At 43.7% G+C, this 15,439-nt stretch overlaps 1 protein-coding gene across 1 annotated transcript; it reads right to left on the reverse strand.

Moving 5' to 3' along the window:
- Positions 1-1,042: 1,042 nt before the first annotated feature.
- On the reverse strand, positions 1,043-14,313 carry LOC143629761 (protein SEMI-ROLLED LEAF 2-like). Its single transcript, XM_077098943.1, has 11 exons — positions 14,223-14,313; positions 12,817-12,875; positions 5,998-6,182; positions 4,089-4,254; positions 3,811-3,886; positions 3,584-3,711; positions 3,316-3,507; positions 2,787-2,915; positions 2,576-2,698; positions 2,294-2,485; positions 1,043-1,622 (listed from the first exon to the last, which is right to left on the reverse strand). Exons 1-11 carry the CDS (start codon positions 14,311-14,313, stop codon positions 1,464-1,466), a joined length of 1,500 nt encoding a protein of 499 aa, XP_076955058.1. The 3' UTR covers positions 1,043-1,463.
- Positions 14,314-15,439: the final 1,126 nt, after the last annotated feature.

Here is a 15,439-nt window from a genome sequence, read left to right on the forward strand (position 1 = left end):
TCAACCCGAACATGACCCGCGTTTTTATGGGTCAAAAACATCAACCGTGAACCGACCCGTTTTCCTAAACGTGTCAAACAGGTTGGCGGGTGATAACCAAGTTGTAAACATGTTAATCGAGTTGGTGGGCTGTCTAAAAGTGGGTTAAACAGGTCATAAACACCTTAGTGGGTCGACTTGTTTAACTAAACACATCAAATCGTACACGACCCCGTTTAGTTAAACAAAGTTGACCCGAATGCAAACCTTTAAAAAAATATGTCCACCGGAACATTAAGACTTGTTTAATTAAATAGGTTAACCCAAAAACTGCACGCTTAGTTATACATGTTAACTCGAACACGACCCGTTTTTAAACCAGTTGGACATGCAAACGAATTTTGATAGACAAATCCAGTTATATTTGGATTAAAACAACTTTTTGAAAAAGCCACAAATCCTGACTTTTTAAAATAACTTTTTGAAAAACGTCATCAAATCAATAAAGGTGTTTTCAAACTCAATCCCGAACATGCCCTTAGTATCATGATGTTATGGTTTTATTAAGTATGATTTACTTTTCTTGTAGTGAGACACAAATCATACTTAATAAAACCATAACATCATGATATAAATCAACCTTAATCTGTGATTTACAAACTGTGGTATCATGGGTTGTTAAATTGGTGTTCTTTTTGTTGGCTTACTTGACTTTAAGTTGTAAGATGATAAATAAGATGGGGTGGTGACAGAAATATGTTACATGATATATGTAAAGTTTGTTAATAATCATCACATTAAGCATGGCTTTAAACTTACCCCCAAGTCATCAAATACTTAACTACACCTCTAGCAATTCTAAATTTTTAATTTTTTCAAAATAAACCTCTACCATATCGGTTTCGGGAGAGCATGCATCACCTAATACCACTTCAATACCCGTCCCGAGTGTTTCAGATATTTTATACATGTCTCCCAACAACAAACTCAAGCTCAATGAATATCAAATCCAAACACAATGCACATATAAAATCTTAAACACTCTTTCAAACCTTTTGTTGGATAAAAATGAAATTTACAAGCTAACAATTTACAAATACGATGTTCACATTCACCTTCAACTCAAGGGTGAAAAAGAATACTTAACCCCTCAACAAATTACTAACAATTCACTTTTCTAATTACAAAATAAACTCTCAAAATGCTTAAAGATCAGACCTTTAGGCCATCTCCATGCCTCTAAGTTCTATACATAAACACAAACAAATTTAAAAATAAACAAATTGTGTTGAATAAGTAACTGAAATAAGCAATCGGGTTCCGATCCGATCACAAACATAAGAATCCATCATCTCTAAATTTTGCAGCATGCAAGCACAATGTCTCGGGACAACTGACCTTCAAAACTATATCTTTTGTGCAAGTTTAACCATTTTAAGAGCGCGCGCGATACTATGGTTCCAAAAGATTGGTTGGTTGACTAACTAACTTCTAGCAGCTTTTAAGAAATTATCATATGGACTTGATGCAGGCAGCCTAAATGATTGGGGTATGTGTTGGTATTCTCTTGAACATGATGATGTTCTACATTGTCCATTCACAGCCGGAGGTGCGTTTTGTTCCAAAAATGGATGACCCGCTTGCTGAAAAAGATTAAAAAATATATATAAAAAAGATATTATGATGCAAAAATACTAAGAAAATATGAATCAAGATTAATAGGGTTGACCAAAAAAGATTAGCAAACGTTTATGCGATTCTCACGGTTCTTTACTTATAACTGGTTCTGTATTTTTTATTTTTTGTTTTCAGTCATTATACGGGTCACGTCGCTTCAATCATTACAATATTCCTCTGCCACTGACACATCAGTCAATTCCCAGTTACAGACGGCCCTCTGTATGAGAGTCGTCAGACACTGTCAAAAAGCACTGGTGCAATACGAGCCATATTGCTTGTAAGTGGTGTCTGTAAATGTGTCAAATGGTGTACGATTTTCAGTCGCCTTTGTTCTTTTTTTTGGCCCCCAAGACAACTTATTGATTTTATTCTATACTTTTAAGTTAAGGGTATTTAGGTCATTTCACATCTATTTAACAGAAAAAGTCAACTGACATCCGCTTCATGGACGAAGCATGTTACGTTTATGCACAGTTACAGTCCAAACATGTAATTACTTAAACCTGGAGACCAAAACCAAAATTTGGCCATACCAAATGGACCATATGTAACTTACTCTATTATATGAACGCGGCACAATGAACATAATAATATATGGGACATAATGAACATATACAATTTAAGAAAACCATACCGATTGGAAGGTTGTGTTATTTTGATGCACATTATCACTACGACTAGCGGGCCGTTGTATGCTCATCAAATTGGACATTTTCTCCCTTTTTCCATTTACAAGAGCTTCACATTGATTGGTCATTTCTTTATAAGAAATCTCGGGTGTAACACTTATAGACATTCTTCCCACGTGTTGTGCAGACTCCAAAACCTTGAAACAATATAAAGTTGTTATCATATTATTATTATTATTATTATTAAATCAAATGTCATAATATAATAACATGCTCAAAAGACTTACTGAATCCAATAGTTGATTAACACTCAAGAGATCATTACTCTCACTCGTTGCCAGTGAAAGACGGTTGCTACTTTCAAACGGATCTACATCAAAATCATCATCCACAAATAAAAGAGGAGTATCCTGAACAAAAAAGAACAATTTTTTTATATATAGTGTTCACTTATGGTCATGATTATTTGAACTTATAATATTCAAAGTTCATAATTACCTCCTCCATAGATTTACGATTTTCTGAATTCTTTTTTGGTGCATTTGCAGATGAGGAGCCAATAGGGCACACATCATCATCAGGCACAAATCTGTTTAGTAATTGCTCCTTAATGATCGATAACTCAGACTGCACAAACAAGTTATTTATTTTTTATTTCTGCATATTTAAAAACTTATGACTTCATAAATTTGACTAACAAATGGTTATCAATAAACATGGCAATTTCAAACCGTATACTTACAGATGAGTTGACTAAGTGCTAGGATTTAACTGGGTAGAACATAAAAACATAACTCAAAAGGATACTGGCCAATCCGGTTAAAAGTCATCAAAAGTGTTCAAAAATTTAGATTATTGATGGCATAATAACTTCTGTAATAATAGTTGACACTAATTACATAAAAATTCGGACATAAAGTGTTCTGATCAAACCCAACCAGACACATTTTGGCCAGGCCCAAAATACCCGTTTCGACCAAATAAGACATAGACCCATTATTGAGCCGGGGAAGGGGGGGGGGGGTACCTCAGAAACCGATTCCAAGTGCTTGACGATTGTACCAGCCAATGATTCCATTGATTGTTCTTCTGAAAACTTTACTTCTGAAAGCGATTTTTGAGCTGATATATCATCTTCCTTTGACCCAAAACTAATGTTCCCCGATCCGGGGCCCACAGTCAACTTACAATCTTCAATCAAGCACAAGTATGGATCCACCTATAACAGAAGAACCGATTTATTTACAACCGACATGAACACCAACATAAAATTGTTGAAATAATAATCAGTATACCATCTTATTAGTAAGTGTCGCCTTTGCAACTGGAACAAGAGGAACAATACTAAATGCTTTCCCAGAAACAATAATCATAGTGGTTGCCAAAGTGTAAAGAGACCGTCTACGCGATGGTGGCAGGGCTCCTGCCATAATCATAATAATATTAAACTCCAATATCTTATACTGACGACACTTATAAAGCTCATTCTAATAAAGATAGCAAACAACTATAAGATTCATACCTCCTTCAGCAAGGGATATATCAAGCAATGAAAATGCCAGCTGGAAACTTCTAACTAAAGCCTCACGACCCGAATGCTGCAGAAATTCCACAATTTCAGTGATTCAGTAACAAGAAAGCAGTATGGACCGGTTGGGTCAAAGCGGGCATTCTTGTACATTAGTACGTGCCAGGTCAGGTCGGGATGACCCAAAACACCCCTTGCCAAAACTTCTTATAAGCACGAGGCCTGTACATGAACATGGCGAGTCGCATGTGACCCGGTTTTCTTTATATTACCTTTGCTCGAGAGAATAACAACACGAGACTGTAAGTGTGAGCAATTGCTTCATAATTTTCAGGTGTGTTTTCAGGTGAAATAGATTGTGCCCAAATTGAAGACAACAGTAGTGATATTTGGTGAACGTCTATGATACGTGTGAACCCGGACAAAAGTAAAATTGCACTAATTTTGACGTTATTTTACTAATCTCGTGAAAATAACGTTAAAAGTGATGGAAGGTTAATCAGGCATCATGTGGTGGCGTTGATAGCCGAAAGACAAGGGTACATGCACCAATCAGCCATCGTCCCGATGATTGAGTGCTATGTGCCTTATGTCCAAGGCTTGATGCAAAACTAGTATAGAGCCGAGGGTCTCACCGGAAGCAGCCTCTCTATCCCCATGGGGTAGAGGTAAGGCTGTCTACATCTTACCCTCCTCATACCCTACCATAGCTTTGCTATTAGTGAGATATACTGAGTACGATGATGAATGATGATAAAGTAGTGATATTTGGTGGGAACTGAGCCTAAGGGTAACTGCCTCCTGATAATTGAAATAATAAATAAATAAATAAAAGTAATATACCATATTTCAAATAAAGATTGCAAAAAAACAAAAACCTACCCCATCTCTGTTAAAATTACTTCCAGAATTTGCATCGATTTTTATAGAATAAGTCCGGCTATAACTCGACTTCATTCTGTTAAACGCCCCGCTATTGTTTGACTTCTGTTGACTAGCATTATTGGTCATTAGGCTGAGGGGTGTGGGGCTTCAGCGGGGGCGCGAGAGCCCCTCCGCTCGCGCCCCCAGGCGCGAGCACCACACCACCGAGGCGCAAGAGGGGCGCGAGCGCGGAAAACTAGGCGGGCGCAAGGTGGGTCGCGGGAGAAAGGTGGCGTAAAGGAGCATTGGGAGACGTGACATAGCCGTTGGATCATTTAATTGAGCCGTTGGGCTCATAATTTAATAAAAAAAAAAGTTTTTTCTTCCTATATATAACCAATTTCATATAAATCAATTACCACAACTTCAAAAAAAAACCCAAAATTTAACCCATCTTCCCAATTTTTTTTTTAAAAATAATGTCGTCGTACTCGTCTGATTCCGACTCCTCCGAAGAGGATGATTTGCTTCTTCATGTAGGAGGAGTTTTGACCGCAACCGTGGTCAATCTCTTGCAAAATCAAGCCCATCAACCTCGACTCCCGAGGGTTAGAGCACCACCTCGTGATCGTGATCGATCGGGTGCTAACGATACTTTAATTAGGCATTATTTTAGCGAACCCGATACGTTATTGGACTCGGGAGAGGATAACGGACGTCGTCTACACGTGTCTGATCCTACATAACATGACGTTAGAAGACGAGGGCAAAGCTATCTGCCAAAACTACCAAGGTGACATTCCGCCACAACCGTCCACAATCAGTGATCAACAAAAACTTCACAACATAGCAAATATCAAGAGCCGTGAGATACACGGGGAGCTTCGACATGAGTTGGTTGAACATTTGTGGGAGAGGCGACCCGATGATCTTGTATTAGATTAGTGTTATTATTAAGTATTATTGTTTGTTTAATTTTTAGTATGTTTTTTTTGTAATTTGAATTTTAAAAAAAATGTGTGTTTTTTTTAATAATTTATGAGTTTTTTTAATTATACGTTTTTTGAATATATTTATAAAAAAATAAAAAAAAAATCCGCTGGAGCCCCTGCTCGCGCCCCTCCACACCAGGGCCAGGGGCTCCAGCGGGGGCTCCAACACCCATCTTATCCAGTTTCTCTCTCTGCCACACGTCACAATATTATTGGCTGGAGCCCCCACTCGCGCCCCCGTTAGAGCCCCCACACCCCTCAGCCTTAAAGGCCCGCCTTTTTTCATTTTCCCAAAAAGGGCAGCAGAAGAAGAAAACACGGATACAGTTCTTGACAGTGACCCACCACCTTATTGGGATCAGTGCCAGCTGGCACAAGGCTTGAAGACTGAGGGCAAACAGATGATGGCACAAGAACAACAGAAAATATTCTGTGTGATCCGACTCGTGTTTCGTGATCTTTATGAACCATTGCAGGAAGTAATTGATGAAATAATGCTTCTGGAAATGCCTTTATAAAAAAAATATTATATATAATAATTTTAGTAATATAATTCAATTGCCCAAAAATCCAAAATTATGGTCAGAAAGAAAATATTATTTTAAATATGTACAATTAATGCTGATGCTAGTTAGCAGCATGCCAATTTTACCCTTATTCATTAAAGATGCCAATTGGGCCAAAAAATATTGAGCCTGAAACTTTGGGCCTAGTTTTGGGCTTTAAAATTTCAGTTTAACCATTTAGGCTTAAAATTTTTGGACCGAAATCGGTGATCCAAAATAATGAATTTGGGCCTGAAACTTTGAGGCTAATTTTGGGCTTGAAACCTTTGGCCCGAAAAAATGGTGTGCAAGTGAGGTGGTGACTTCTATAATGTCGACTTGCATTTCGGGCTTTTTTAGGACGTTTTTGTGGTCAAGATGCTTTATTAATATTGAAAGAAGAAAATGTGTATTGTGTCCTGAAAAATAATAATAAGAAGAAGAATAAGATTATTATTCGTAAAAGAGTATCTGCATAAAAAGGCAACCAACTTTCATCGCATTTCAGCTTTGACTAGTCAACTTATTTTAGGCCATAAAAATCATCAAATAGGAACTTTAGAGGTAATCGCCTAAGATAACTATAGGTGGCAATTTTCTACACGACTCAAACATGATAAGAAAATAATCAGGTTTGGGTTGGCTTGTCTAACGTGTTTTTTGTTTAATAACCAGGTCGTTTTCAGGTTGAGGTGTTTAATTAAAAGGGTCATGTTTGGATTTTCCTGTTTAACCCTTTAGTTAAACAGGTCAAATCGCCAACCTGCTTAGTTAAACAGGTCAGCCCGCAAACCGTTTATGACCCATCAGTCCATCTTTTTACGACCCACCAAACCGATTAGCATATTAACTTGATTATTTACCCGCTAACCCGTTTGATACGTTAAATAAATGGATTAAACATGTCATGTGGGTTACATGATATAAAGTGCATGTGGGTTAGGGTTGATGCTTCTGATACAAACAAAAATACTGGTCATGTTTGGGTTGAACAATTCAACCAGTTAGCCTGTCAGCCCGCCAACCTGACACGATTGACGCCCAAAATTAGATAACCAGTTCACACATTAAATCACAAAAAAAGTCAACATGGTCAAATATATCCACCATTTGCCATGTCACCATTTTTACTCGTTACCCTAAATCATTTTTTGAATGGGATGGTTATTCCCTAATGGATACCTAATACATTAAATGGACCAAAGGTGGTTACTTTATATATGCAATTAACCCAAAAAGCAAATAATAGAATTGATACCTGAAGAGGTAGGTTTCAGCAGAACCAAGTTGAACCAGCAAGACTCACCTTAAAGAGGGACGTCTGCACAGTTGGACCCGCAAGACTCACCTTAAAGAGGGACGTCTGCGCAAAGAACAACTGGATCCGCAGGACCCACCATGCTGAGAGAGATGACGTCCTTACGCGCAGTACGCAAGCTGTTCCCGCAGGAAAAGCCTCCCAATGGTGACGTACCCCGCCTGTTCCCGCAGCTGCGGATACTAGCCATCAGGGAAGGCTACCCGCACTAACAGCAAGGCTACACGCACAAGGCACTAACTCAAATAATTCAGTAATGTCACCTGAAGAAGGAGCAAGCCGGGAATACTCCCGCTCAAAGCCGGGAATACTCCCGCTCAAATGAGCCAGTCCGTACGCTACTGGAGGATCTTTTGTACTATACCTGCCAAGGTATGGACAAAAGATCTGACCAAAGCAGCGACAGCTCATTAACAACAGTACGACGAGGAGCACGCTCCAGTACTTAATGTCACTATCAGCCGCTGCCTACTCACCAACCCCTGTCGTGGCACGTACATAGCCTGAAGTTGGTGGAAAAGGAATAGTACACAGCCGGCCATGTCACTATCAGCCGCTGCCTACCCACCAACCACCAGCATGGCACGTGCGTAGCCCACAGTTGGTAGAAAAGGAATATTATACAGCTTGTTGTACCTGCTTGAAAACCTACCTTCGGCTATAAATACTCCAACACCTTGGAACGGTATCATTATCTTATATCTCCATATATTATCTGATATCTGCTCTAGCAATTTCTCTTAATATACACTTATATTCAAGAGCAATCTAGTCTGATTCTCACGCCGGAGGGTGGTCACAAGGAGGTACCCCCCCCCTTCTCAGTGACGAGCTCACGGTGTCTGTTTTGCAGGTCATCAGAGGAATAACCATCTTTGTCGGACCTAACCCTCGTGGAAACATCTATTTAACCCCCAAATTATCCGTAATCTGCCCGGGGTCACTTAGTGTTTCTTCATTGGCGCCATCCGTGCATAAAAGCTAGAACTAATTCTTTTTCAGTTTTTTCAAAACTTCTGGAAAGATGGTTAAGGTTACTCCATTGCCAAGGCCAACGAGTGACCAAGAAACTCCGGTAACCACAACCCCAGCTACTGGGGGGAACACCGGCGAGTACACAAATTTTACGAACACTACCCCGGTTACCCAAGCCGGGGCAAGTGCAGTAAATTTTACGAACACTACCCCGGTTACCCAAGCCGGGGCAAGTGCAGTAAACAATCCTCCCCTGGGATTCATTGATACTCAGGTGGAAAGACGGCAGACGAAGCTCCCCCGCCAAACACTTGATCAAGTTAAAGCGTGGGCGGAAGCATGTCAGAAAGAATTCCAAGCTGAGTTGGATGAACGCCTCCAACAGGCTGACGAATTCGGAAGCACTCGACAACAGCTCAACATGAGCAATGAGTGCGATTACTGGGACGATGATTCGGAGGAGTCCGACAGCGACGCAAACCCTCGCCATAGGGCGAAAGGGAAGCGTAAGGAAACGGACTTCCAACGAAGAAGGAATTTTGGAGAAACCTTCAAAGGAACGCGGGGGGAAACCCACGTGACTTCTCCAAAACCTTTAGACCGACTGATGCAAATGCGGGAACGTCCAAGTTTGCAAGGGACATTGCGGAAGCAATCGCCCCGAATAGTGCTAAACAGATGTCCAACATCGGCACTTATGATGGTATATCTGACCCAGACGATCATTTGAACAGATTCATAGCGGGGCATCCGTCAGCAATTGGACGGAACCCACGTGGTGTTATATGTTCCAAATGACGCTTGTTGGGGCAGCCAGAGCGTGGTTCGACCGTCTACCGGTCCACCACATCTACGATTGGGCAGACTTCCAGCAAAAGTTCAGCCAACACTTCAGTCAACAAAGAAAGTATACCGAAGAGCAATGGACGATCCTCAACTGCATCCGAGAAGAAGATGAGTCTTTACTAGACTTCATCACGCGCTTCAATTCAAAGAAACTGAGTCTGGGCACCATAAGCGAAGATCTTGTTCGCGCAGCTTTCATCCAAGGCGCCGAATACCCAGAGCTTATCCGCACATTGACGGGTAAAGACGGCATGCCATCCACATGGGATGCCATCATGACAGCAACTAAACGCTTCGCGGAAACGGAAAAGCAACTGGGTAGAGATCTTCCTCAGAGCACAAACCTCTACACTCAGAAAACAAGAGAAAACAACGTCCTTACCGCCCGACTAAACAAAAAGAGGAAGCTAGGCATCTGGCAGTCAAGGGTAAACTTTGACACCTCATCCGGCTCACACCCTAGGTTAGGCGGAAGGGATAACATGCAGTTGTCGAACCGGAACTCCAGATGGACGCCACTCACCAAAAGCGTCACCGAGATATTCGCCACCGAGAGGCTCCCATGGCCAGAGGCTCCAATTATCCGACAGCGTCCAAACGCTGATCAAAGCAATTCCTGCGACTTCCACAGGACAAAAGGCCACACCACCGAGGAATGCTTAGACTTGAAGGACGTCATCGAAGCATTTGTCAGAGATGGGAAACTCACGCACCTCGTGGCGCAATGAACGCTGAGCAGGCTAATGCGTGTAGAACCCCAGTTGGAGAAAACACGAATGAAACTGCAGCTTCAATGTTGGAGACTACATACTGCGTAAACAACGAGATTCCGAACCAGGTGCATATTGGCTCGAAAGGCTCGATGACACCCCCATCCCAAGAACATGGAAGGGAGCTCAATTACACAGGCTGCATGTAGATCAATTCCAAACTTGTAAAGAAAAGGCCCAGAGCCACTTCTAATGGAAATGATTCTCCTTATTACATTGACGCTGATGGTCTTACATTTATACTTATGAACTTTCCACACTGATATGCCGGTATTCACCGCATAAATAAGTGGGGAAGTAAGTCGTTGCGTGTGGACGGCGGCAAAACCCGCATAAACACAAAACGGCAAAAATTTCTAAGAGATGAGGACAACCTTCACGCAGGTCAGTTATAGGTAAAGTTTGGTCATCCCACTAAATGAAAGTGACGGTCCTACCCGCACAATCATGATAGAGGAAACTGAACATTAACCTATTGACAACCGCGTGTCGAAAGGTTTAACTTATTCAAAACACTGATGCCGGTATTCACCGCATAAATAAGTGGGGAGGTAAGTCGTGGCGTGTGGACGGCGGCAAAACCCGCATAAACACAAAAAACGGCAAAAAATTTCTAACGAAAACCTTCACGCAGGTCAGTTATAGGTAAAGGTTGGTCATCCCACTAAATGGAAGTGACGGTCCTACCCGCACAATCATGATAGAGGAAACTGAACACTAACCTATTGACAACCACGCGTCGAACGGTTAACTTATTCAAAACACTTGGAAAATTGCTAAGTTCAACTAAAGTATGCACGAGCGAATCATATATTGTTTATGAGGCAAAACAAGTGCCAAATTAAATTATAATATGCATGAGCAAGTCATATAACGTTTATAAAGCAAGTCATCCAGTGAAAGTGGCGGTCCTACCCGCACAAACATTTATATTTCATAAAAAAATTCAAACATTACAAGAATGGCCGGGTATCTACCCGCCTACAGAAATATAAATCTATCCTAACGGTGGGAAGGGATCTCAAGGTTCAAACTTCAGGACCACTCCCTCCAAACCCACTTGTACCCGCACCATCAGTTGGCTGTGACGGTTCAAGGAAAGTCTTGAGAATGGTTAGCCCATCATCAGCAGCAGCAATTTCGTTCACCTTCTCCACCACCGGATGTGGGAAGGCAGCATACTGGTTCACTGCTTGGTCATAGGCAGCTTTAGTGTCCACGTCATAAAGAGGGAAGTTGGAAGGCGGGATGCCCTTCTCAACAAACCCCAGACCAAGCAAGAAACCAATATTTTCCCCATCCTCATGAGAAGCGTTGAGGGCTGCGCTCATGGCATCGTCATAAGATGTGTTCGTGAAGATCCGATGCACAACCTACAAAAAAAAATATATGTATCAAAAACTTTTCTAAGTATAAAGAAAAGCGTAAAGACATTATGAAGCTACGCATACCTGCGACAACGCTTCTCGTAAAAGCCATTCCTTGGTGATCAGAGCTTCCTGGAGGGCAGCTTGAGCTTGGTTGCGGGCGCGTTCGGCTTCATTTTTATTAAGGTTGGCAAGCAACACTTCCTTAGCAGCAGCCTCTTCAACGCCCTTCAGCTTACGCTCAGTATGATCAAGCATACCCCTCTGGTCCAAGATCTCTTGAAGCTTCTTGGCGTCTTCCATGGCCAAGGCATCATGAGCCTGTTGGAGCCTCTCTAGTTTGGCTTTAAGCTCCTCATTCTCGGCGCGCAGAGGCTCAACAATGGCTTCAGCTTTGGTGGCCCTCTCGGTCGCGTTCCGCGCAGTTTCTTTAGCCAACCTAAGCTGTTCGTTAACAGCTTGGGTAGCCTTGGAACGGGCCTCGAGCCGGGCCTGAACTTCAACCTCGAGGGCCTTGAAGGCCTTTTCCTTCTCCGCAGCAACGGCGGAAAGTCTCCTGTTCTCCTCCCGGATAGCCCGCGCCTGAGCCACCTCCCGGCTACGCGCCGTCTTTAACTTGTCGTTTTCACGACAAAGCAACTCGACGCGCGGCTGCATCCGGGCAAGGAGAATCCGAAGCTCGTTCGTCAGCCTACCCTCCTGGTAGCTAGACATAGCTTCCCCCAACGCACCACTTGGGGCGGCGTGACGCGCCCACTCGACGCAGTCCACAGCCGTCCGAAGGGTTGTTCCTCGGCGGATGTTCCACCGTGGAACATACACCTCATTGGAATCCGACACTGTAAAAACAAAAAATAGTTAGGAAAAAAAAAAGCCAAAATAACCCTACGCGCCTGTAGGGTCGACAACAGGCCGATAGCCGCCAAACCCATCACCCGAACCTAAGGGATATCCATCCAAGAGGTCAGACAGATGGGAAGGAGGCAGAGATTGGCTAGAAGCCCCAACCCTGAACATACCTGCTGAACCGGCCGGGGACGAGGTAGTCGCTGGTGCCGGAGGCACGGTTAAAGCCGCCGCGGTAGAGACCATCGGAGGTGAACTCACTGGAGGTGAACTCACAACCGTGGCCGCCGCTGCGGAGGAGCCCGCAGAAACAATCACCACCGGCTCAGTGAAGGATGCAGTGAATATGGCACTGACAGCCGGCGGAGAGGACGTTACAGTTGGAACAGTTGCCTCAACGGGATGAGCAACTGAACCAATGCTGCAAACAGGCGCAGCTGCCTGGGTCATCGCCTCGGGTAGGTTGACCAAACCTACCATCGTGGGTCCAGAACTGTTCCTTCCCGCATCACTTTGGAATGCGGTTACATCCACGCCTGCATGAAGACAAGATATTAAAAATAATGGCGAAAAGAATTGCGGGTAAGATAAATAAAAAGTACTTACGAGTTTTCTTAATCTTGAAGGTTCTGACGGGCGGGGACGAACCCGATGGAACTGGACTCTTCACGCCAGTCACCGTCGTAGAATTTGGTCGCGCGGAGGTGGCAGCTGTCTCAACCTCCGAGACAGTTGTCTCACCACCACCAGGGTTCCCCGCCGCCTCCTCACTTTCGGTCTCCGAGTCAGACCGGTTCCCCTGATCGGCAGTGGAGGCAACCTTCGCCTTGCCCTTCACGCCGGCAGCTTTCTTCTTCCTCACGAAGAAAGGACCGTCTGCGGATTCCTCATCAGAAGATGACAAAATTAGAGAAACTCCAGCAGAGGTTTGAGCATGAAGAGGGCGAGGGTTAATGAAACCCTTACCTGGCCGCGTGGCGCTCAGAATTTCGTGGCCTAGCGGGTAGACCTCCACAAACCGATCCGCCGTTTGCTCCAAGATGGGCAACTCGTTCTCGTCGAGAGCACGAGCACCCAACCGAGCGGGACCACCGCTCTCACGCGGTTGCAGAAGCGACTGCAAATTGTTCCCCTCTGCAAATAAACAGAAAAGCAGTTAGAAGAAAAACCCTAAATCAGCAAAAAGATATGGAGCATACCATAGGGAATAGAATTCGAACCGTATTCAAGAAAGATGGGAATCTATGGCGCCTCTGCCCCAGCATCCTTCCATACCCGGCTCATCCCAAGCATCACCATCCCAGACTCCGCAAAGCGATAAACCGGAGTCTGGATCCGGGAGATCTTGTTAAACCATTCCGCCTCCTGGTAGTTGGAGGCGTGAAGGTTCGGGAGTGCTCTCCCGTTCTTGAATGTCATCGCTATGGGGACGACACGGGCAGAGATATAGAAGAACTCCCGCTTCCAAGACCGAAGACTGCGCTCGGTAGCACAGATCTTCAAACCCTTGATCCGAGTAATCAGGGTATACCAGCCCTGGATGCACCTCCAGGAGTAGAAGGTCATCAGGCGGTTGACGCGAGGCTCAACGCCCAGAATGTGGCACACCCATTCAAAGTGGCGAACCTTTGCGATCGCCATCGGGTGCACCTCCGTCAAATGTACACCGTGTTTCTCCAGAACACGGTACACAAACTTCGTCAATGGGAACCTGAGATTCCCATAAATGAAGAATGCAGCATACACCCCTATGCCCTTGGGGGCATCGTACACCGTCTGGTGAGGCTCAGGAAACTCAGGCTCGAAAGGCTCGAGTATGAACTTCTTGACGATGTGGTGATACATGTCGACGGAAAGAGCACACTGGCACTCGCCAGCAGTACTCTTATCGTCCTTGTCAGACGCTGACATCGGGTTCTCCGTGTACACGTCAGACTCCTCAGCAGTAGCCTCAGGATCATGAGTAGAAGACATCTGGAGGTATGAAAGAACGATTTCAGGAGAATGCTCGACGGAAAAGTTAGAGTATTCGCCGGAAATCGCTTAGAAGAAGAAGTGAAACTGTGAGTTGAGATGCATCATCTCCTCCCTTTATATACTCATCGCAATGAATGCGATGAATTTAATGCGGAGGAGAGAGGAAAGCGCAGGTGCAATGAAACTATGACACGTGGAAAGAGCACGCCGGCAACAGCTGTTGACAGGACGCGTGCCGTAAACTTCGCGCCCACGCGCCCGAAAACTCACGCCCACGCGCCTGAAAAAGCGTCTGGAATGACCATATACTGTCACGTCGCCATAACTTCATGCACGTCCTGAAACTGTCAGAAGAAACCGTCACACCACGCTGACGTCCCTTCAACAGTTGGACTGTTCTTATCCTTTCACCAACTCTTCGAATTTCAAAAAGATTCAAAAATAAGAGGGAATACACCCCCTTACCTTGGCAACCAAGTAACTATAAGACGGGTGCGGGTACAGTGTCATGGCAAAACCCTTCACATACTTAGCACCCGCAGGGAATTGATGCCAAGAATACCTTGGCAACCAAGTAACTATAAGACGGGTGCGGGTACAGTGTCAAGGCAAAACCCTTCACATACTTAGAACCCGCAGGGAATTGAAGCCAAGAATACCTTGGAAGTAACTATAAGACGAGTGCGGGTACAGTGTCAAGGCGAAACCCTTCACATACTTAGCACTCGCAGGGAATTGAAACCAAGAAGGATCTTCTGGGCCATGCTTGTGGAAAGGGATATAACATCCCCGCATAGCGAGAACATTGAGAACTAGATTGTTTGATGCTCCAAGATGGAATTGGTTGTTTAAACATAATTGATCACTATGTCTAAAACTACCAAAACCTCGTGGAGAACCTATACAACTGAAACTCAACGCTCCTGACTTGCGAGAAGGTTACACACCTACCCGCATCATACCCAAAGATCAAGCAGAAAAGTGGGAAATTCTGCGTGACATTAGGAAACCCGCGGGAAGAATCCCCACGGAGAACCTTAAAACTAAACCCTTTTCGAAACCCCTTGCTTAAGTTCAAAAGTTCACCTCACTTATTAACAATTCATGAGAAGAACATTGGACT

Source organism: Bidens hawaiensis, unplaced genomic scaffold (assembly GCF_021521415.1).
Source record: "Bidens hawaiensis isolate Kalapana, Puna unplaced genomic scaffold, B.hawaiensis_p1.1 tig00005453_1, whole genome shotgun sequence".
Lineage (NCBI taxonomy): Eukaryota > Viridiplantae > Streptophyta > Magnoliopsida > Asterales > Asteraceae > Bidens > Bidens hawaiensis.

Bases quoted from the DNA above. Each gene is read 5' to 3' on its own strand.
- LOC143629761 (XM_077098943.1), bottom strand. From the start codon at position 14,313: ATGTCTTCTACTCATGATCCTGAGGCTACTGCTGAGGAGTCTGACGTG. The intron at 12,876-14,222 runs GTACTGCTGGCG...GTCTTCATGCAG, and splicing joins GTCTGACAAGGACGATAAGA to GCGTGGATGTAACCGCATTC. The intron at 6,183-12,816 runs GTAGGTTTGGTC...TTTTTTATAAAG, and splicing joins ACAGTTCTGGACCCACGATG to GCATTTCCAGAAGCATTATT.